Source organism: Mus caroli, chromosome 11 (assembly GCF_900094665.2).
Source record: "Mus caroli chromosome 11, CAROLI_EIJ_v1.1, whole genome shotgun sequence".
Classification (NCBI taxonomy): domain Eukaryota; kingdom Metazoa; phylum Chordata; class Mammalia; order Rodentia; family Muridae; genus Mus; species Mus caroli.
Window position 1 is genome coordinate 115,858,081 of NC_034580.1, and position 23,262 is coordinate 115,881,342.

The following is a 23,262-nucleotide window of genomic DNA, read 5'->3' on the forward strand; positions in this document are numbered from 1 at the left end:
CTTGGTGTTGATAAGGAAGGCATCCCTTCCCTGGTCAGAAAACCCTTCCAGCTGACTGCTTCTGCTTAGCACCTTCCTCACACGGCTCCAGGCACGAGCTTGTTCTCTTATGAGGAGCCAGTCTAGAGCTGGTGGGCAGGGAGTGTACTCACTCAGGAGGGGCTGGGTGAAGTGGGGCAGGAAGAGCCAGGCAGCATGGCTTACTATGTCAGAATGGCTTCTAAATGAACCCTAGAATAATGAGATGGACTGAGCTCAGAGATCTCGACATAAGCAGATGTGGGGGTACACCTGTATGCACACACACCCCACTTTGTGAGCCACTGGATTTCTTTATAAGGTAGCTGGAAGCCAAGTGACCCAAAGAAAAGTCAGGACACTGGCCAGGAGCCTGGAAATAAGCCTCCTTCAGAGCAGGCCCACTTTTCCAGCCAGGGCAGTTGTCTCTATGCAGACCTGGAAAGAAACTGGTCCTCTATGGCCAGGAGAGGCCTCCCTCAGAGTGTCAGCCCAATGGCATTTACGCTGCTGCCACTGCCTCCAGACCAAGACAGCAGAGCCAGTACATCCCTAGCTGACTGGCTGCTCTTGAGCAGGTGGAGGCTGTGGCCATGCCTAGGTGTCCTGGCTGGCACTTCAACACCCACATTGCCCAGCTAACTCCCTCTTGCATTCCTCCTGTATGAGCTCAACCGCATTGAGGAAGTGAAACCTCACAGCTGCCCTCTGCGTCACAGGAGGCATGGCAGGTGCCTCAGCGGTCTGTCTCACTTGGCCTTGAGTGGTTTCTGGCATATTCTCCTGTCATTCAGGATGTTAACAAAGCTCAGAGGACTGATCTGAGCTAAGCCTCCTTTTCCTCCCAGGATCCTCAGGGGCATTCCTAGAGCCAAACTCGTGGGTCTACTCCTAGACTCAGTTTCTTCAGCATTTTGCCATGTAACACCCCATCTGCTTCCCAGGTACTCTTTGGATTGCACAGTTCAGATAGATTCCCTAACACAATATACATCCACCTCAATTTCCTGTCCTCTGTGCCTGCCTCTCCTGTCTCTCCAGGCAGGTCCCAACTGTCCTCAGACACTGCCTGGTATACAGACAAAGGAATTGGGTCCTGACGGGAGCCTCCTTCCTTTCCCTTCATAATCAGAGGGTTGAACAGCAGGGAGGTTCCTCTCAACTTCCTGTTTGACCCTTGACTGGAGTCTCTACAGCCTGGGGCCTTTTTAATGCTTCCAGCTTGGTTCTACTCAGACGTTCCCTCCCAGCTTCCTATCCTGTCTGAGGGACATTACTACACTCACTTCCTCTCCTGTTTGCTCCTGGTGCCCCTTCAGGGCAGCTTGGTTGGCCGGGAGCATTTACACTGCTCTGGCCTACCTGCCTCCGTTTTTAGTCACAACAACTGGTCCTTCCTGCCCTCCTGTCTCCAGCTTTGTTGGAGCCTTTCTGCCTCCCCTCCCTAGTTGCTGGCTGTGGAATGGGACCTGGAGATTGGTTGGTTGCTGAGTGTTCCTTCCATGTGTGGTCTCTGGGCTAACATGAAGAGATAACCAGGAAGACAGTGCCCCCAGCCCTGTAGATTTGGCTGAGAAGTGTTGCTGTGTGAGGTTCCTGTGTTCTGGGAACCTTTGTGGAGTGATGGGTCAGCAAGCCAGGCCCACATGTGAAAGGGATGAGTGGGTGGTAGCTTAGAGCTGGAGTCTTCATTCCCAGGAATGAGGGAGGGTCTTCATGTCTCGTGCTGAAGGTATGCTGCCATACTTAAGGGCAGGCCAAAATAGAATGTATCCACCCGTGGGTTTTTCAGAGCCAAGCCCCATTGTGGACACTGGCCCTGGTGCCCTTAAATGTCCCTCTTATCTGTTATATTGGCAATGAGGCCACCAGTTGGACAGAGTTGGTATAGAGCCTGGTGGCTTCCATTTCTGTCATCCTCAAAGAGTTGGGCTCCTTGTACGGCACCGTCCCCTGTGGCTTAGGATGTAGTTTGGTCAGGTTTTCTTTCAAAGTTCCTTCTGGGGTCTCCCCTGACTGGCGTAGGCTGTTGACAGTCTGTGGGTATTCTGCTGGTAGCATTCTCATTTGGCTGCTGTTTGTGTGTGCCTGTTTTTATGCCATGTAATTAAAACATTTATTTGGCCTTCGCAGTGAAAATCTAATTTCTTGAGTATAAGAACTGCCGATATTGGCACAGGGACTGCAGTCCGTCGTGTAAACAGATCCGGAGCCTGTTGGATTGTTCATAGCATGGTATTTGTAAATCAGGCTGTGCACTGCTGTAATCAGAGCTGATGTTGGTAATTGGTGTGTTGAGTTAGGGTGGTGGTGTGGGGGGCGTCGCTGAGCATTTGTATGTGGCCGACGGGTGGCCTCCTACGGCTGACTCAGCCCCGCCAGCCTGGTGCCTCAGAAGCCATGGCTGTGAGTGCTGCCTGTGCCATGCGGCCCTTCGAGGACCCTTGTTGCTGTGCAGACAGCCCTCTACAGAAGGCTCCTGTCCACGCCTGGGTGCAGTGCTCACAGCAGGCAGAGCTGGGGCTTCAACTTGGGGAGGTGGGCAGTGTTCCTGACCCCATCCAGGCTGAGCCCTGGATCCCAGCTATGGATGGATGGTGGTGAGGTGACACTGCTTTCTCTGTTCTTTTCCAGACCATCATGGAGCAGTTCAACCCCAGCCTCCGCAACTTTATCGCCATGGGCAAGAACTATGAGAAAGCACTGGCAGGTATAGTTCGCCCCTGGCTCACAGATGAGCTTTCTTCCAGCCAATTACTGCCTGGGGAGAAGCTACTAGGCCTCATCTGGATGAGAGGAGTAGAGTGTGTGTGCACCCCCATGCTCAGAGTGTGACCCTGCACTTACTGTGACCACAGGCCCTTACCATACAGGCTGGTCTCAGTGCAGGCTGCTTAGAGACAAGGGTGTTGATATGTCTATTCTTTGAAATTTCATGCTAAGTAAAGGATTGGGTTGGTGCTAGTGGGGACTTTACCACAGAAATACCAAGTGGCCTCCAGTCCTCTCAGGTACCCTAGTCTATTCTGTTGATGACTGCTCCGAGCACACCTGACCCTGTAGTAGGACCATGGCAACAATCTCCTGAATAATCCCAGAGGTCACTGAGGTGAGATGTGGGAGGAGACTATCCCATGGGCCTGGTCTATTGGAACTCACAGCACTGAGCCAAAGCCCTGAGGGCTGGCCTCCTGATTATGTGAGACATAAGGAGGATGTTGGAGGGCTCCTCTTGGCTCTCCCAGGGCCACTGCCCTACCCTTCTCTACAGCACTGGGCTCAGTAGCATAGCCCCTAGAGTCCTGTGGGATCCCAGAGATCAGTTCAGATTCTGTCCCCTAGGAATTACCATCTCCTTTGTGGAAGAAGCCAACTTAGAGGGTCTTCATGCCATCCGATCCCCAGGCTGTGAGTTCTCAAGTTGCTTAAAGAAGTGGTCGCAAGGGCTGGGGAAGTAGTAGCTCAGTCTACTGGTAAGGTGCTTACCACAGGAGCACGATTTCCTAGCTTTCCAACAAGTCCCAGATGCAGCCATATATACCTGTAACCATAGCAAGGTGTGCATAGCAAAGGAGGGACTTGCCAGCCAGCCAGCCTGGGCTGAAAAACTAGCAAGCTCTAGGTTCCATGTGGGCCCTTGTCTCAAGGGACTGAGACAAATAGTGACAGAACAAGACACCTGACATTTTCCTCTCTCTTCCCCATGTACACAGCAATGCACACTCCTCCATACCCATAGGGACACACAAACACAAAAGAAGTGGCCATGTGCGGCTGAGGAGATGGCTCAGTCACATGCTTGCCACTCAAGCATGAGGACCTGGGTTCTAATCCCCAGCACCCATGTAGAAGCTGAGTGCAGCCATGAGCAGCTGTGGCCCCACTAGCGCTGGAAGGGGCTCTGCCGGGGGAGGAGGCATCTGCTCCTCTCCTGCTTTGTCATTTATTTTGCTTGTGGGGTGGTTTTGAGGTAATCGTACTGTTTAGCTCAGATTGGCTTCATACTCTGCTATCCTCCTGCCTCAGCCTCTCAAGATTACTAACATTTACAACCACAACCAGCCCTTGGTCCCCTGCTCTGATGCCTGGCTTGCCCTCAGCTTTTCTGTCTGGTTGTCTCCTGGAAGAAGCCCCAGGAAGCAGAAGTGTAGTGTGGAGACCAACAATGAGTCTCTGTCCTGTCCCCTAAGCCACCCTGCTATCCCCCCCATGATGCTCCAGTTCTCCCAGTAAAGACCTTTCTGGGTCCTGAATGAAACCAGCTGTCTCTGGTCTGATTCTCAGGACTGGTGAAATTGGAAGTCTTGGATAGCTATGAAAAGTAGGAAAGAGGCTGACACACTCCACACCAGTGATGTCCCCTTTCAAAACCATTCTGTGTGGGTGCTTGGCGACCTAACCATTAGGAGCCTCCACCTTGGTGTGGCTCTCTTCCCTCAGTAGACTTCTGTGTCCCGGTGGCCTGAATCTGAGGTGTGGTCTCACCGACTCGCAGTCTGCTCCTCTTTGATGTTCCCTGCCAGCTCCTTGATGCTCAGGCACAGATTTCCTTCCAGACCCTTCCGGCTCTCCCTTGTGTTCTCACATGGCTGTCCAGGCTGTGTGGACAGGCTGGATGGTTGTTTCCTCTTCCTGTTTTCTCTGATTGTCTGGGCTACCTTAGCCTCGAAGGCTCCCCGCACTACCTCAGCCTTCAGCCTCCAAGTGCCCAACTTGGGTTCCTGTGGTTTTTTACTTTCGTGTGTTTTAAGAAACCTACCCTCCTACACAGCAGAAACTCCTCAGTCCCCCAGGACATGGTCTTGTACCATAGAACAAATTGTGTGCACTTAATTGAAAACCATATAAACTTTGATAGAGTGCCTGCTTACAAGCCTCTGACGGAGTTCTGTAGAAAACAAATTAGAGCGTGTAGTGGCACCACTGGTGGCTGCTTCCCATGGCCCTGTTCTCCAGATCAGGCTGCCTCTTCTGTCTCTTTGTTTGGCAGTCTGAAGGATAGGTAGGTGGGGCCTTCCTCTGATGAAGGAGTGTGCCAGGTACTCCAAGAACCTGGTGGCTGTATGCTCATTCTGTCAGCAGCAGCCACCGGGCTGGTGGGAGGAAGAGGCAGGTGCTGAGCCTTCTACACCCAGCACACCTGTGCCTCTGATACCCAAAAGCCCCTCTAGCTACTGCAATGGGGATATAATACCTTTAGCCTGCTTTGGACAGTGGCACCTGCTCCTGGCTAGGGCCTATTCTGAGACTGAAGACACGGACTCTTTTGGCTTGGAATCTTTGGATAAAGCAGTGGCCTCCTGCCTTTCAGGTCTGCCTTGATCCTGCCCAGGGTCTGTAGGCGCTTTGTTTGGTGTAGTACACTTAAAGCTGCACTCCCTCCCCCTCGTTGAACAGCACATGACAGGGCGCCACGCTCTGCAGTTTGACTTGAATAGCTCTGGACCTGCACAGTACACTGTGTTCTCACAAGTAAAAGGAACCCTCGTGATAGCAGTGGAATAAGATTATCAACAAGAAACAGTGGTGTCCACAGAGGTGATGAAGCTGGAGCACTCCTTGAGCTTGTCCAGGCCTAGGTGGGGGGTAGGCTCCACTGCCATCCTTGTGGGCAGTAGAGCTTTCCTGGGTTTCTGTGCAGAAAGTAACTATTCTCTCCTCTCCCCTCAGGTGTCACCTTCGCTGCCAAAGGCTATTTCGATGCTCTGGTAAAAATGGGGGAGCTGGCCAGCGAGAGCCAGGGCTCTAAGGAACTTGGTAAGACCCTTGCCTGGGAAGAGGACCTAGAGACCCCCCAGAATTGTTGGCTATACCCAGGCTGGTCTGGAGTGCTGGGTGTTGGAATGAAGACCAAGCTTTATCTGTTAAATAAGAAAAGTAGTTTTAAAATGGTAGAGCTGGTTAGGGGCACTCTGTATTGAAAGTGGAAGATACCGTGCAACCTTGGGCTACTGCTTGGAGCTCACCCTAGTGGGCTGTCTCTCTTGAAGAGCATGGCTGGGCACAAACAGACACAGGCAAAGCCACATTTAAGGACATTGGGACCTACACTTAAGTGGCAGATATAAAGGGCCTATGTGAAAGTTGGACTAAAGTGATCACTAACATACTGAGTTATTCCTGGCATGAAAACAAGTACGCTCTACGCGCGCGCACACACACACACACACACACACACACACACACACACACTCTTCATAATACAGGACACTTAGGAGACGCTGGAACGTAGACTTTCCAAGTGGTCTTTATTCTTATGCCGCCTGTGTTTTACATGGGCTCCTCTGAGGTGATGTTGCAAGCTGGGCTTTAGAGGAACCCAGCTTTTCTTGGTTTTCCTGAGCCAAGATGTGGGTACTATGTGGTTGAGGTCTCCTGTCCCTCACAGGGATGTTGGGCTATGAGGTAGGCTGTGGCATGCAGCCCTTTGTTTATCTGCAGCTCTCAGGCTAGTTTCACTAGCCATGAGCACTGAGGATAAACTTCTGCGTCTGGCCTTAGCCATAGATGCCTCCCTTTGGGGACCATTCCAGGATGTGGTCCCCGGGTAGATGTGCTCAGAAGGAAGCAGAAAGATGTTCTGAGAGACCCAGGCAGTGGGGTTTAGAACCAGTAGCTTCCCTAAACTAACAAGAAGTCGGTGTTTCTCTGTGTAGTCCTGGCTATTTTGTAACTAGCTCTATACCAGGCTGGTCTGGAACACGCAGAGATACACTTGCCAGTGTCTCCCCAGTGGTGGGATTGAAGACCAGTGTCACCACCCCTGGTTAGAACTGAATTTCTTTATGCATATGCTAATTCCAGGTCTCAGACTTGTCTCCTTTGTGCCATGGCTTGCAGGCAAAGACACAGGTCTTTTTCTCTCACCAATAGGCTTGTTGGTGTGATTCACAGGGTATGTTTCACCACTGAAAGTGAAGGATTCACTGGGCTTGCTTTGTGTATTGTGAGTTTCTTTCCATTCTCTGTATCTAGCTCCAACTTTTCTCTTTAGTGTTGCAATTACAGCCAAGTGTCACCACGCCTGGCCAGTTCATCTGCCAGTGGACATTGGAGTGGCTTCTGCTTTGATTGCTGTGAATACTGCTGCCTTGAGCAGGAGTGTGAAGTACTGGTGTGGGCTTAAGTTTCATTTCTCTTGGGCAAATACCTGGGAGTGGAGTTGTTAGAGCAAACGGTTGGAGTCTGTATTAAAGCAGCACTGCTTTGCTTTAAAAATAAGTCAGCCCTGTTACCCACCCCCTCCCTGCCCACGGCTCCCGCTCAGTCAGCTGCTCCCTTCCATGTGCTGTTGGCTTCCAAGAGTCTGAAAGGCAGGTTCATGCTGTCTCTTCTTTTTAACTTTATGCTAAGGAATTCTTAGGATGGAGTCTGCTTTCTGATGCTATCCTCTTACCTTACCCAATACAACTATTAAAATCTTTGTTAAAATCAATACACAGTTTTAAAGGTTTTGTTTTATGATAGTAGTAAATGTCCTCTTCCCAGCTGAGATCCATAATTCTTTGAGATGGCTTGATTTCGCTGCCTTATTGGGGAATGAAGCATCAGCTGCAGATATTAGAGTATAATGTGTGAGGAGTTTCCTGTGTGTACGATGGTGAGCCTGTCCATTCCTTCTATAGTCAGGCCTCCCCCTATCCCTGTCCCAACCCCAGGTAACTAACTACTCATCAGCTCTCTGTACCATCAATCGAAGGTCTATGTAAATGCGGTGCTACCGGGGACTCCATAGGCTCCATTGCCTGGCCCCTCTTCGCACTCTTAGGCCATGTCATACTGTCTGTTGGGTGGCACAGCTCAGTATATCCTCACCTTTGAGGGCCATCTAGGCTGCTCCTGGTTGGGGTTATTTCCAAATTTACATTTCTTTAATTAATGATGTTCAACATCTTTTCACGTGCTTAGTTGTCACTTACCTTTAGTAAAATGTAAACCAGGCATGGTGGCTTAGTTGTCACTTACCGTTAGTAAAATGTAAACCAGGCATAGTGGCACGCACCTTTAATCCCAGCAGTTGGGAGACAGAAGCAGGCAGGTTTCAGAGAGTTTGAGGTCAGCCTGATCTACAAAGTGCATTTCAGTACAGCCCGGGCTACACAGAGTAAATCCTGTCTTGAAGAAAAACAAAAATAAATAAATATTTTTAGAAAGATTATTATACTTCCTTATTTGGGTTGAGCAAGTGTGATTGTCCGAGAACTATTTCTAGGAGGCAATATCTCCTACCACATGTGTCACTGGGAACGAACTAACAGTTTGCTAAGCTTAGTGACATGGCGCTTGCTGAGTTATCTGGCCGGCCTGGCCTTTCATTTTGTCATTTTTTTTTTTCCCTGATGCTACGGATGAAACTCGAGTCTCATGCATCTTTTCCTTTTGGCTGTGTGTATGGATGTACTATGTATGTGTGCCTTACCATATATGGAACGTGCCTTGAACTACCTGCACCTCTCAAGAGCTGGCATTACAGGGATGCACTAACAGGCTTGGCCTAGTGGTGTTTTTAGGAGGAAGAACAGTTTAATTTTAATTTTGAATTTAATCGTTGACTTTAGTTTGGAAGCTTATTGATTTTTATTATGACTCTGGTCATGATTCTTATTATAACAGCTTTTCTCTGGAATACATTATAGCTCTTCTAATTCTCGTTTGATGTTAATTGATTTGTTCCCAAACCACTGACTGCTCTTGGAATCATTTTTGTTCGTTCCCTGGGTTCATCTGCCCATTTGTTTCTTCTTCCTCCCTCTTTAAAACCCATTGTCCCTCCAGTCTCCTGGTCACCTGGCTTCTTCCTTCTCAGGTGGAGCCCCTGGTCTCTTGGAAGCCTGTCTGTTTTGTTCCTGGGTTACTCTCTTGGGGAAATCTTGTTTCTCCTGTAAGGTTTGATATTTTCCTGTCTCTGGCTAGCTTGGCTGGTGAATTCAGGAAGGATCTTTGTTAGTGTTTGAAAGCATCATCTGTCACTTTTAACGCTGAGTAGTATTGCTGAATTTAGTACCATATTCATTTTATTCTGTGTTCTTGGTCTTCACTCCTTGTAAGCTATTAAAACCATTCTGGATGCTCTGAAGTTACCTGGCTGCATCTAGGGTGAGGCTGGGGTTGGTGGCAGCCTCAGTGGTGGGGTGGTCTGTGATCTGCATGGTCAGGCATCCTAGGTGAAGAGGTGAAGGGAGATACTGGGTAGCGTGGAGGAGAGGAGTAGGGGATGCGTCTGTGCAGAAATGTTCATAATCCAGAGCAGGGTGGCGAGCCGAAGAGAGAAGCGGAGCTGTGGATAACCAGGGCCATGGAATAAACCTTATGCCACAAGTGTCAGCTACCGGAAGATTGATATGTGTGACCTGCTGTTCTTCTGCACTGGACCCATCTGTACCGTCGCCAGCAGTGGGTGCATTCATTTTCACTGCTGTAGAATATTCCATAAACACATAATTAACCATCTGTTCTCTGGTCTTCTCTTGGTTATACTTGAGTTATTCCCAGTGGGCTTTGCTGTTGTGAGCAAGCTGGTTCGTAGGAGATGTGAGACTGAGCCCTTTAGAAGCTAAATGCTCCAAGACTCCATGGCCTTTGACAGCAGCCACTGCGGAACAGGGCTTGCTTGCTTCCTAGTACCCAGAGTGGCCGCTCTTCCTGACTGTGTCTCTTACATATTTATAGACTGTGCTATCAAGTGTATATATGTTGTGCTATTGCATGTTGTGTCTGGTAAGTCAGACCAAATCATCAGGAGACGACCTTATTTGTAGTCTATTTTAAAAACTATTTGGTTTTCTCCTCCTCCTGTCTGTAACTTCGCTCATTTCTGATCACTTGGTCAGCATGTCCAAGATAAGCTGGTCGAGATTTGTAAGGTTCCCACTGAGGAACTTTAGAGCCCCGAGGGCATGTAACCCCTCCCAAGGTGAAGAAGCCTCTGGCCTGCCCCACATTGGAGACGCTATCCAGATCAGCCTATCAGCCTCTATTGCTTCCTAATCAGTTGTTTTCAGGGACTGTTCTTTCTTATTTGAGGCATGGTTATGCTGTAATGTCTAGTCTGGTCTTGGGCTAGCTCTGAGTCCCAAGAGCTCCATCCTCCCTGTTCAACCAGGGAAATAGCTAGGCCACAGGCATGTAGCATTGCATCTGACTTCCATGGTCAGATCTTGACACCCAGCAGAGTAGGGCCTATAAGCTCACCCTTTTACTATGGGCCTTTCTCCTGGCCTTTCTAGTTTAGGGCCCTGGCTGCACAGAGCAGGTGTTGGCTGTCAAGCACACAGGTTAGTAGACCTAACCTGGCTAATTCCCTCCTTCCTCCCTTCTTTTTCTGCCTTATCTCTGCCGCTGCCCCCCCCCCCCACACACACACCAGTGCTTTCCCACATGCAAAGCTGCCCTTGGCTCCTGCTCTGTCCACTGGAGAGACAGCATTGTTAAGGTTGTGTAGGACCCTGTACTTCCTCCTCATCCTTGTGAAGATGACAGGCAGCAGCCACCAGCACCCATTCCTATCTCTGCAGAGAGTACCTCCCTGCTGTTGGACAGTGAATGCCCAGGGAGTCACCTTGCTTCAAATGATCCCCTAGAGACTCGTCTTTGTTCCTTTTCTTTCTTTTGGAGTAAGTGAATGGCCCCGCCAGGCAGTGCCAGCCTTTGATCTTCAGTCTTTCTGTACTGCAGACTCTGGCCTCACAGCTGGGGAAGGGCCTGAGCCTGCAGGCTCATGCAGGGACCATCCTCTCATCTCCCTACCGTGAGAAAGTCTGCAGCCTGTCTGTCAGAGCTTTACTTTGATACAGCAGGCTGGTTAGTCAGGGACAGAGGGCAGCTCTGAGCTCTGCATCGTCACACAGCCCGTCTGATGCCCCTGCCGGTAGCCACCCACTTGTTAGTCTGTGGTTGCCTCCTACCTCTGGATCCCCTGCTTCTGTCTGTGTCAGAGTATTCCCTAGTGCCAGAAACAACTGGCAGTCGCTGTAACTGGGCAGGGAAGCCCTGTGCACAGAAATCACTTTGTGATCTGTGCATTTGGGCCTTGCTTCTGCTTTACTGGGTTATTTGTTACCGGGGCTGACTAGAATGATGTGGGTATCCAGCCAGGCATGAGCTCCAGGCTGTTCATGAATTTGTGGAGGCATGCACTGTTCCCGTGCTCAAGGAGTCCTGGATGGTGACCTGATGCTGAGCAGGTGGAGCTAAGAGACAGGAGCTCTGCTGTGTGCACTCGCTGGTCCCCACAGAGGCTCTTACCCTTCCGACTTTGCCTGAGCATCTCTCTCTGCTCCATAACTGCTAGCTGGCAGCTCTGGGGCTGGCATGGAGGACACAGAGCAGGGCAAAGCCACAGCATACCTTGTTGCTGGGCCTTAGGGTGCCCACCATGGATGTAGCTCTCACACTTGTCAGAGGAAAGCACCTATCCAGCCTGTCTCAACAGCAGCTGGGCTGTCCCTCATGTACTTCCTCAGTGGGCTATACACCAGCCTGTTGGACAACCACCTGCAGCTCTGCAGTCCAAGATGGCTGGGTGTATAGAACTGGGCTAAATCTGAGACAGGGAGGAAGGGACCAGAGTTTGGATGTCCATGGTGGGGTGTGCACACATGAGCAGGTGGGCGGGTGCTCAGGTGTTCTCTTCTCCACTCAACAAGGGTCACTTAGCTGCCCGTGGCCTGTCCTTGGTCATCCTGTGGACTTGGGAAGGTGTGAGGTCTGAAGCTAAACAGCCACTGCAGTGAGCAAGGTCACCCTAACTGAGAAGGACTCTCATTCCCTTCATGTGATCAGGATCCACCGATGCAGTCCGTGTCCCAAGTCCTCAGCAGGGATGTGCTTCGTGTTTGCACAAGGCTGTGGTCAGGGCTGCCCATGGAACCGACTGTTCTTTTCAACCCTTTCCTGTCTCTGGAGGCTTCTTCAGTACTCTTTCCTTTAAAGGGATGCTTTGTACCTGCCAGGGCCTGCAGCACACTTGTTTGTGATCACAGGGACTTGTGTGTACTTGCTGAGAGCCCCAGGCCTCAGCTGGGGCTCTGCTGTCTGCTAAGCCTCACAAGGCTCCAAGGGAATGAGCAGGTGCTCTGTGCTGCTCCCAGCCTGCGAGTAGGGATGCTCATACACAGGCAACTGCAACCCTGCCTCACAGTCAGTCAGTCAGCCTGGCTTCAGGCATGGAGTCTCCAAGTGAGGTGTGACTGGCCATGTCCTGCCTGAACTGAGGAGTTTCTCCAGTGGTCCAGGCTGGCCTGGAGCTGCAGCATCAGTTGCTCTCCTGCCAGTATCAGGCTCACCGAGCCAGTCACACTGGGTGGCCCCAGGCACCCAGGTCTCTGGGACATAGGGGGCTGTAGACTTTCAACCCTGAGAGGCCTTCAAGCTGCCCCTAGTGGCACCTATTGGCCGAGGTAGTTTTGAAGGTGCCAGCTCGTTGGGCACCGGTATTTCTTGTGAGGCTGTAAGATGGTCTAGCCATGTCCTTCTCCTCTTAGGTCAGGCAGAGCCCATCTTCACCTGGTCAGGGCGTTTTTGTGTGTGTCCACCTTCCATCTCAAAAAAGAGGCTATGACCCCAACCTCTCTTTTGGGAACATGACAGCAACTGTTCAGATGTGTCTCCAGTTGTCAGACCCTAACAGTGCAGGCTCTATCTTAAAGACTGCTAAATGCTGATAGGCACTGTTTGAAGGTCTTAATGAAACCCCCTCACAGGGAGCTATGTTCACTGAACATTATAGAGGACCCTGACTGGGCTAGCTGCTTGCTCAGGATAAAGACAATAAAGGAATAGAGGGCCTGACAATGCCAGGCATGGGTGGTGTCCCCCTTCCTAGCTAAAGGCACCAAGCTTCCCTAGTTCTCCCTTCCATCTCCATAGTAAAAAGTGAGGCTCACAGGGGTCTCTTAGACTCCAGCCAGGGTCCCATGCTTTACTCTAAAAGTACGCTGTAGATGTCACTGGGCAGTTGCCAGGCTAGACTCAGCTGAGGCTCTAGAGCTGCCAACTGGGTGGGCTCAGGTGGCCAGGTCTCCTGTGTGGCAGGCCTGGCCACCTGCTGAGAGCTCTGTGGGGCTTCACTGAGGCTCTGTCTGGAGAGATTAATAGCAGTCTGAATTGGATTTGCTGAAACCTGGGCAGCAGCCGAGTGACAGCCAGAGAAGACGCAGCGGGTGTCCGTGTTCTTCAGCTCCAGGTCTGCTCTGTGGTGGGAATATCAGTAAGCGTAACAGAGACAGGGCTGGTGGCCGTAGGGGTCTCCTTTCAACGGGTGGTTCCCACTGATTTCTTGGCAGTGCGGGAGCAGCACAGCTACTGTAGACTTAGAGCTCAACCTGCGGCCTGTGAAGACATTGGCTCACAACTGCTGGCTCTGCCTGAGTCCTTGGGTGGCAACAGACAGGGGTGTTCATTGGCTCTATCAAACCATGCTCCCTTTGAGTGTCCCAAAGGGATACCAGTGAGCATAAAGACAAAGTCATAAGAACTAGACCCTGGAGCCAGGATAGCTCCAGGAGCCCCAGGAGCCTCATAGGTAGGTCTGTAGGTCGGTCATGTGCTCCCGGTCAAAGCCTGTTTACCACATCCTCCATTCCTGTGTTGCATCACCAGATGCTCACATTTCAGTCAAAGTTGACATGGGGTCACTCCAGGTGTGGCCAACGGCTTCTGTGGGCAGGCCTCTCCTTCCCTGGGCTTCCCTAAGGCAATGGTCATCAGGAATGTGGGCACACACATCAGGCACCTGCATACAGACCACAGCAGCTGAGAGAATGGGGACCTACGCTTCCCAACAGACCTTTGCAATGAGGAGAGGTGGGCTACTGGATGCTGTCAGAAACATGGGCAGGTACAGAGAGGGCCGAGGGTCTTCCAGTAGCCCTAGGTGGCAAACAGTACAGGATTCTTGTCTAGTAGTAAGACTAGTCAAGAGCCCAGTCTGAGATGAAAGGCATCTATGTAGCTGGTCCCCTAAAGAGCAATTGCCACAGGGGTTAGATCATGTACATTTTGGCATGTATACAGGAGGGAAGTTGAGGTGGCCTCAAACCAGGGACCCCTGAAATCACTTGGCTTTGAGACTTAATTTAAAGTACTCCCCAAAACAAAATCAAATAAATGAACCACAAAACGATCCTAAAGGAGGAAGCGGCAGGATTGGCTCAAACCTGTAATCCCAGCACTGGGGGAGCCCAGACAGTATGATTATATAGCCCAAGGCTACATGAGAGTCTGTGTGAAAAAACTAAAAAAAGGGCTGGAGTGATGGCTAAGCAGTTAACCTGGGATCAGCTTCTAGAATCCATATTAGCTCACAACCAGCTGTGGGCCTGACTAGTACACATATCCACATGCAGACAAAACACTTGTGTATATATAAAATAAATCTAAAAACAAGTTTTAACTAACAGTAACAGGTCCTATCTTTTTAATAACTGAAATCTTTTAACAACTCTGTGGGCTTGTGTTACATCGTCCTTGGTATAAGTTTTATATTGGAAGCACTTGATCCCTGACCTGGGGGCTCATGAAAGTAGTATATCACTGGAGAACGGGCTCAGTCATGTCCTGGATAGCCTGCAAGCTGAAGTGAGTATGGCATAGACAGTCGCACATCCACACAACGTCTAGGAATGCTAGACGCGTCTCTGAAGTGTCAGAGGACAGTGAATGCTGAAGAGATGAAAGGCAGACTGGAGCCCAGTCATCAGACAGGCGCTGGTCCATGGGACAGCAGCCCTCAGGAAGGTTCTGAGCTGCCCGTTGACCTTTCGCCTCCAGTCTGTCTGTCTGCTGGAACTTTTGTCAAATCCCCAAGGTAGCTGGATCCCAGAATGGACTTCGGCTCGAGTTGCCGGTGTCTTCCACATCAGTAGCACTTCTTTCTGCTCAGGACACTAGAGTTCTGAGGTCTTGGTGCTGCTGAGCATGTGAAAGTGCTGGTGGCCTGGGCACCTGTCCCTGTCGGGCTTCCTACCCTGTGAAGCAACATCCTCATACCATCCCCAGCCTGGCCAGTGTATTCCTGGATACCATGGAGTCCATCCTTGTTCCCAGGCGCTGGAGTGCTTGCTCAGGACTCAGAGTTGATGCTGTACCAGGCTGACAAAGCAACATTGCTAACCAGCCTTTGAGGTATGCTTGTTACCTCGGATCGGCTGGTTTTAAGGGGTAAATTTACCCAGAAAGAAGATAGTGGACTCTAGCCGGGCGTGGTGGCGCACGCCTTTAATCCCAGCACTCGGGAGGCAGAGGCAGGTGGATTTCTGAGTTTGAGGCCAGCCTGGTCTACAAAGTGAATGCCAGGACAGCCAGGGCTACACAGAGAAACCCTGTCTCGAAAAAAAAAAAAAAAAAAAAAAAAAAAAAAAAAAAAAAAAAAAAAAAAGATAGTGGACTCTATGTGTCCACTGTGGGCAGGAGCTTGGATTTTCACACAAAGGGTCAAGTTTGCTTTACCAATGGAGCTTAAGCGCCATGGATGGGAGTGGGGACATGGTCACTTCCTTCTCCGATCAGACCTGAGTCTCCTTACAGACACCGGGTAGAAGAAGAGTCAGATAGGACTAAGGACCAGCAGGTCTCACTGAGATGATCTCTAGTGGACAAGGGCAGGGAGCAGCCCCGAGAGCCTGTTCCCAACGCTGCTGGAGCTGTGCTAAGGTTCTGACTGCTCACCTATATGGGGAGGACATTAGGTCTTGTCCCAACATCTTTGTCTCTTTGCCACAGTGGGACCTGTGCAGCAGCTGCCTCTGTACAATGACTTGAAGACATGTGGTCCACAACTGACTAAGGTGCCTGAAAATCCTCAGATAGGAGCAGTCCCCTGGATGACACTGATCCAGGAACCTGAGCAGGCAAAATGGAAATAGTGGTCAGTGACTCAGGACAATGGTGACATTGGATGCAAGCCTGAACTTGGTGCTGCCTCTCCCTACTTTCCTCAGAGTCCCTAGTATCCATGGTCCAACTGTTGTCACAATATGGACATTGAGGTGGCTTTTGGACTTGTTCTGTTTCAGAACAACATGACTATAAGCTCTGCTGTCTACCGCTATCACCATGGCAACACAGCCATTGATTTTCTCTTGGTCACCCCCTTGGCTGCATTCCACTCTGGCTTTCCCATAGATGGGTGAAGAGCGTCTGAGGAGCCAGTGTGTGGAGAGTAGCTGAGAGAAGGCAGGATTGGTAACTGTCCAGTGAGGGGGGGGGGTGAGGGAGGGTTTGACTGTCTCACCTCCTGTCCGCCCCTCTTGCCTCCCGGTGGTTTTAACAGCACGGTGCCCTGGCAGCCCCCTCAGCTGTCTGTCTTCACCTAATGAGAGCTCTATATTCGGGCCTTGTTCAGGCGTATGCTAATTAGCTCTCAGAGGTGCCTTTCCGCTCTAGAAGCCACCAGAATAATTGAGCATTATGGATATTTGCTTCAGAAGGCTCTGGAAGGTAATGTGTGCTTCCAGCCAGGTTTGAGCAGCTGACCCCTTGGCATAGAGCCCCTCTGCTACTGCGGAGAGGATGGCAGTTCTGGCTCCTCTCAGAATGACTGGGGTGCTCAGCCGTCGAGCACTGTTGTGCCTCAGTACCCACTGTTGACACAGGGCTCCTACTGTTAGGCTCCTACTGTGCTCTGGGGGCAAACTGACCTCTAGGAAGCTATAGCATCTCCAGTCATCCAGGGGATGCAGGTGCCTCCTCTCCAGACCCTGCAACTCCACCTGGGCTGCTGCTGACTACAGAGAAGCAGTCCCTGTCTGCCACCCTCTAAGACTTTGCATATGGAGCATTTCAGCCACTCCCATGGTCTGAGGGAGGCCTGTCCCTCTTCCAGCAGAGAGCACAGTGGCCACGTTACAGCTGTGCTTATTAAGTGTCCTTCTGGGATGGTCTTCAGATGCTGCTTAAAGTTGGGGCTCACGTGGGGTCCTGTGGCTGCTGGATCCAGTTTCCTGAACCTGCAAGGGTTTGACTGACTGGCACCTCTGGTGGTGGTGGTGGTGGTGGTGGTGGTGGTGGTGGTGGTGTGTGTGTGTGTGTGTGTGTGTGTGTGTGTGTTTTCCTTTCTTACTTTGGAGGGTCCAGGAGCAGAGTCCCTGATGGTATGTAAAACAAACTTAGTTCTCCTGGATCCTTATTCCTGCCAGCTGGCTTCTCCACAGAATGCCCAGGGAACCCACTGAGATCTAGGACACAGGACTGTGCACTGAGCTTTGGCTGGATGAGCATGACTTGGGGTCTGGCTGGGACCCCTGCAGGTTTGCCACCACACCCATCCTGGCACCTGGTAGAAGAATCTCAGAGGGCAGTGCTCCCTCTGTCTCTGTGAGGAGGCCACCAGGGACCTACTACTCAGAGACCCTGGGGGCTCTTTTCTCTTATGTATTTTTTTCATGCTTTGCTCACCCTTGCTGCTCAGAAGAGGGGGCTGTCCGAGCAACGGCCCTCAGCAGGGGATGCTGTGCCTATAGTAATGGGGACAAGCAGCATTCAGCCCTTGCTCAGCTGGGCCTTCCCAGCGTTGGGAGACCGAGTCCTAGTAACTCTGGCAACCAGGCATTGCTTGGACTGACGCCTGCTGTCTGTCTGTCAGGGCTGTAGCCCTTTCCTGTAGTTGAGGTCTATTACACAGGCCACCCGTTTCTGCATGGGGACAGTTTCATCCAGCAGGTAGGCAATGGACCTCTATATAGGCTCTGGGGGTTAAACTTAGGTCACTGTGCTGAATAGCAAGTGCTTTTACCCATAGAGCCATCTTACTGGCCAGATGTTCCCCCTTTCAAGCTCAGATCTATGAAAATGTCATTCCCTCTCCATGTTGGATCAGGGGCCCTTTACCTGGGGTTCACCTGGGGCCTGAAGGGCCTTGGGTGGAGTCTGATCTTTTCCTGCCTCAGCATATCTGCAGGAGGCTGCTCAGTGCACTGAGCCCAGGCAAGATCTACACTCCAGTTTTCTGCCACCTTCAGTCTCTCAGGTTCTCTCTTCCCTTCAGCATCTTGTCATCTGCATATTATAAGAACACTATAGTTTCTGGGGGAGGGAGGAGTAAGACTGGATGTTTTAATTATTTTATTACATTTTTATTTATATTTGTACTTATGGTGGTGATGGGGTGGTGTCAGAGGACAACTTGCCAGAGTTGTATCTTCTTGTACCGTATGGTACAGAATCAAACTCAGTTTGTCAGGCTAGACGGCAGCATCTTTACCTGCCGAACTGTTTAACTGGCCCGAGACTGAGTATTTTAAGGTGCGGCTGCTGTGAAAAATATAATTTAGGGGCCACTCCTCGACTACAGAGAGGTCAGGCCCTGATGTGCTAGAAGTTGGACTGTTCCCCACAGCCCCACATGCTTGCTTGGCACAAGAGGTCAAGTAAACCGAGTGCTGGTTTCCTAAGGAAGAAAACTGAAGGTGTGCCCAACAAGAGCAGAGTGAGCCTCAGTGAGGCCCTGGGCTACAAAGTGGCTATTTCTGTGCTCTGCTGGTGTAAAGTGGGCTGGTGGCAACCTTACTGAGCATCAGGTAGAGTTGTCATAATGTGGCATTCCTGCTCCTAGACACAAAGGGACATGCTGGGCTGGAAGCAGAGTCATAGTGTCTGTCAGCAACTGGCTCAGAAAACAGATGTGCACACACACTTAACATATTAGAAGAAGCGAGCTGAGTACGTGGGCCAGCGTGAGCACTAAGAACTATGTGAAGGCGAGCAGTGTCACTGTGCCCAATAGGTTATCTCCACCCACAAAACGAGCCAATGCAAGCCAAATTAAAGTATAAAGGCAGATTGTTTTGTTTGCTTTGGTTTGATTTTGTTTTTGTCTTTGTTTTTAAGAGTTATTTATTTATTATATGTAAGTACACTGTAGCTGTCTTCAGACACACCAGAAGAGAGCATCAGATCTCATTACATCTCATTACGGATGGTCGTGCACCACCATGTGGTTGCTGGGATTTGAACTCAGGACCTTCGGAAGAGCAGTCAGTGCTCTTAACCGCTGAGCCATCTCTCTGACCCCCTGGTTGGCCTGGAACTCACTCTGTAGACCAGGCTGGCCTTGAATTCAGAAATCTGCCTGCCTCTGCCTCCGAAGTGCTGGGATTAAAGGTGTGAGCCATCACTGCCCAGTTAAAGGCAGATTTATTGAGGGCAGCTCTCTGTCAAGTTCACCAACCACACATGAGGGGGTCAGTGACATCATCATAGAGGGGGGAGGGGAGGCAGAGAGGGAGGGAGAGAGAGAGGGAGGGAGGGAGAGAGAGAGGAAGAGGGAGGGAGAGAGAGAGGAAGGGAGAAAGAGAGAGGGAGGGAGGGAGGGAGAGAGAGAGATTGATTGATTACATAGTGAAGAGCCAGGAGGTGAGAGGAAGCCCAGCCATGGTTTGAACGTTCAGCATAGAGGGTGGGATATGCTCTGTTACAGGTAGGGGCTGAGGATGCTGGGAGAACCTGGAGACCAGGTCCACTTTGGTATATTAAATATGTACCTCAGCTGCTTGTCTGGGTCTGGAACCCAACCACATTTGCAACTTTCCCATAGACTAGAGAGGGTGGGGTGGGAAGAGTGTATGCCCTGTCTTCCCTCAGACACAAAAAAGAAGCAACAAAGCCATGGCATCCCACTTTTGATCTCCAGGCAACCTCCCACCATGTTGACCCAACAGTTTCTGGCAGCCCCTGGGAGTGGCTGTAGAACCAGCCTGCCCAGGATTCACCCACAGTTATAGCCAATGGCATGATTGAGTCCCCACTGTCAGTACTCTCTGTCCCAGGAGACTTCCTGGTGCTTGCCAAGTTCAAGTGGAAGGCGAGGTCTGCACTGAGGCTGGGTTTAAAACTGGGAGGAGCAGCAAGGCGGGTCCCACTGCTGCTGCCCGAGACCTCTGCCATGGAGGCCACAGGTGTCCCCAGAACCCATGCCCTGCCCCTTCTCCATGGCTGCACTTCCCTCGTATGCCCCCTGTTGTCCTGTTCCCAGCCTCCATGGCTTTTCTGAACATCTACACAGGCCCTCTCATGTGTCATTGGGATGGTTGTGAGTACACGGATTTAGATGGAGACCACCCCGAGATCTGTCTCTGCGTGGCTGCTCCCTCAGCTCTCTTCTTCCCAGAGCTTTTTAAAACAGTAACAGTTATGTGCATTCGCCATGTCATTACTGGGGCACTTGCCACGTGGAACTATCTTGGAGGTTTGGAACACTGGCTGCTCTTCCAGGGGACCTTGTTTGGTTCTCAGCACCCACAACCACTCACAACCATCCACGACTCCAGCGCTAGTAGATTCAACAGTCAGTTCTGGCCTCCATTGCACCAGCACACATGTGATGCACAGATATAGATACCCTCAGCCAACACACATACACAGAATGTTAAAAAGAGTGTACACCAGGAAGGCGGGTTGTGTTCAGGTTGTACTTAAGGCTGTCACGAACCCACAAACAGTTGTGCTGCACAAGTTATAGACATCTGAGAGGAGAGTACTCGATTGAGAAATGCTTCCGTAAGATCATGCTGTCGGCAAGCCTGGGGAGCATTTTTTTTAGATTAGGGATTGATGAGGGAGGGCCTAACCCGTTGTGGGTGGTGATGGTCCAGGGTTCTATAAGAAATCAGACTAACCAAGCTATAAAGAGCAAGTCAAAAAGTAACACTCCTCCACGGTCTCTGCATCAAGTCCTGCCTCCAGGTTCCTGCTGCTTTAGTTTCTGTCCTGACTTGATAATAAACCTAGGGTTAGACTTCTTTCAATGATGTAGAAGTGTTGTAAGCCAGAGTAACCCAGAACTGCTTTTGGGCATGATGCCTCATCACAGCAATAGTGACACTACAGAGGACAGAAGTTGGTACCAAGAGTTGGGGCTTAGAGTAACAGAAAGTATAGAATGAATTATATATATTGGAAGGTCCAAGAATCCAACAGTTGATCAGTCTACAAAGCTGGATATACTGGATATATCAGCTCTCAGATATACATATCTGAGAGATGGTCTGCAGTATGCACCAGAATAACCGAAGATGTCAGTGAAGGAATGGACTTGCCATCGAGAGAAGGCAGGCAGACAGCCTAGGTACATGGTCTCTCCACCCATGGAGTATTGTGTATGGAAAGGGAGTCTGCTGGGTGTGGTGATGCACACCTGTGGTCCCAGTACTCAGGAGGCAGAAGCAGGAGGCTCAGGAGTTCAAGGCTCTCTAAAGCTATGTAGTGAGTTTGACCCTGAGGTCAGCCTGAAATACGTGAGATCCTATCTCAGAGAAACAAACACAACAAAAACAAAAAGGAAGAGGGGGGGCTCTAGCCTCTGCTGCAGCACAGATGGACATTGTAAATGTACCTCAGTCCCTGTGTTTCCCCCCAAGAAGGGTTACATTTCCACATGGACCGAATTGCACACTAACCCTCCAAATGTGAAGCCAAGTTACTAATAGCACCAGAAATCTTTAAAACTGAGACGTTAGGGTGAAATGCAGTGTGACTCACTGGTGGCTGACCTTTCAGCGACTTGACTCACTGTAAGTTGGTAGAAGTTGAGGAGGGCGTGGTCTCCTGCTATGTTTCTCTGTGTTTTTATACTTTTGACCCAAATGTCACATATTGTCTCTGGGACCCACGTGTACTTTGTGGGGGAGGGTCTCTTCCTTACTTCGCAGTATTTGTTCCCAAATATTCTGGGGCCTGGAACTCTCCTGGTCCCAGCCCCATCCTCACCCTCCTGAGTTAAGGCTTTTTCACTCTGATGGGCTAAGGCTGACTCACTGCCTTGGTGTGCCTAGGGCTTCCGCCCCTCCCTCCAGGATCTCTCATGTCAGCTCCCTGGGATAGGCCACCTACTGCCAGTCACCCCTGTTGATACTCCACTCCCTGGAGAGGCTCATCAGGTGGCAGCTGTCTGTAAAGATTTACCCTCCCTCATTCACTGTTTGCTCTGGCACACTGGGCCTTCTTTCCCAATCTGATCCGGTTTTTCAAGTTTAGGGCCCACCTGGGCTGTGGCCTAAGAGCTCTAGGTCCCCAGGGGATGGGTGGATTTGGCCCTGGCTGAGGCTGGTTAAAAGCCTCTTCCTGGGGCTAGAGAGACAGCTCAGTGGTTAAGAGTGCATGCTGTTGTTACAGAAGACCCAAGTTTGGTTGGGTAGCCCCCATGTCAGCAGCAAACAGCTGCCTGAAACTCTCCTTAAGGGGATCTGACGACCTCTTCTGGCCTCTTAAGAGTACCTACACTCATGTGCACAAACACCATAAATAAAAATAAAAACCGTAAACCAGTGGTGATGGCACACACCTTTAATCCCTGAACTTGGGAAGAAGCCTAGGCAGGCGGATCTCCAAGTTCGAAGCCAGCCTCTACAAAGCGAGCTCCAGGACAGGCTGGGCTTTTACACAAAGAAACCCTGTCTCGAAAAAACAAAAATAAATAAGTTAATTAATTAATATCTTTTTAAAAAATAAAATGAAGTAAGGCTTTTCTGTCAGCACAGTACACCTGGGAGGATCTTCCAAAAGAAGGAGAAGGTGGGAGGCCATGGAGCCCACCACGAGGGCCCAGCCTCTCCTCTGCACCTGCTGGCCAGTGAACAAGTCAGTGCCCCTGGCCAGAGGTCCCCTCATCTGCAGAGGGGGTGCTCAGGGTGGGTAGGTGTACCAGTCTTCTCCTGCATGCTGTGGCCATGGCACCGCAGGGGTTTAGTGCTGGCGGCTGTGCACGCCCAAGCTCCGCTGCACGTGTCTTCCTGCAGCTGCTTGTAAAATGCAGTTTAAAACTTCATCATGTGGGCTGATCCTGCGCAGCACCAGCTTGCAGCCAGCCCAGAACTCCACGTGCGTGCACTCACACACAGACACATACACACCCTGTTCTGTGCCTTTGTCTCAGTGTGCTCCCCCTCCCCTCCTCCCCCCTCCCCCCTCCCCCGTGTATACCCATCAGGTCTGGGGACAGGCTATGCAGCTGGGGCTCTGAGTTGAGCCACACACTGTGCTCTGTGTCTGAGGGTGGACACAGCCCACATGGAATGGTAACCGTTGTCCTGTGGGGTCTGACACCCATCACCTGAACAAAAATCTGTGAGAAACTTGGTACACCCTTGGGCATCACTGCCTGATTATACCAGTTTCTACTCTTCTTGAGTTGGCATGTGCTGCTTTTGTGGGTAGGGGAATGTTTTCTGTTCAGTCTTGACATTGACTTGTAATTCTGGGCCTAAAGAATGTGGTCAGAGATGATGCCGGGGCCTAGCAAACACAGGAGTG

General features: G+C 50.7%; 1 protein-coding gene across 7 annotated transcripts in view; it reads left to right on the forward strand.

The window, feature by feature from the left end:
* The window catches only part of Baiap2 (BAI1 associated protein 2), a 65,455-nt gene that overhangs the window by 11,436 nt on the left and 30,757 nt on the right, over positions 1–23,262 (forward strand). For all 7 annotated transcript variants that reach the window (XM_021176672.2, XM_021176676.2, XM_021176674.2 and 4 more), the window contains exons 2-3: positions 2,653–2,728; positions 5,689–5,775. In XM_021176672.2, coding sequence (XP_021032331.1) covers positions 2,653–2,728; positions 5,689–5,775 — 163 coding nt within the window. The remainder of the gene's footprint in view (positions 1–2,652; positions 2,729–5,688; positions 5,776–23,262) is intronic.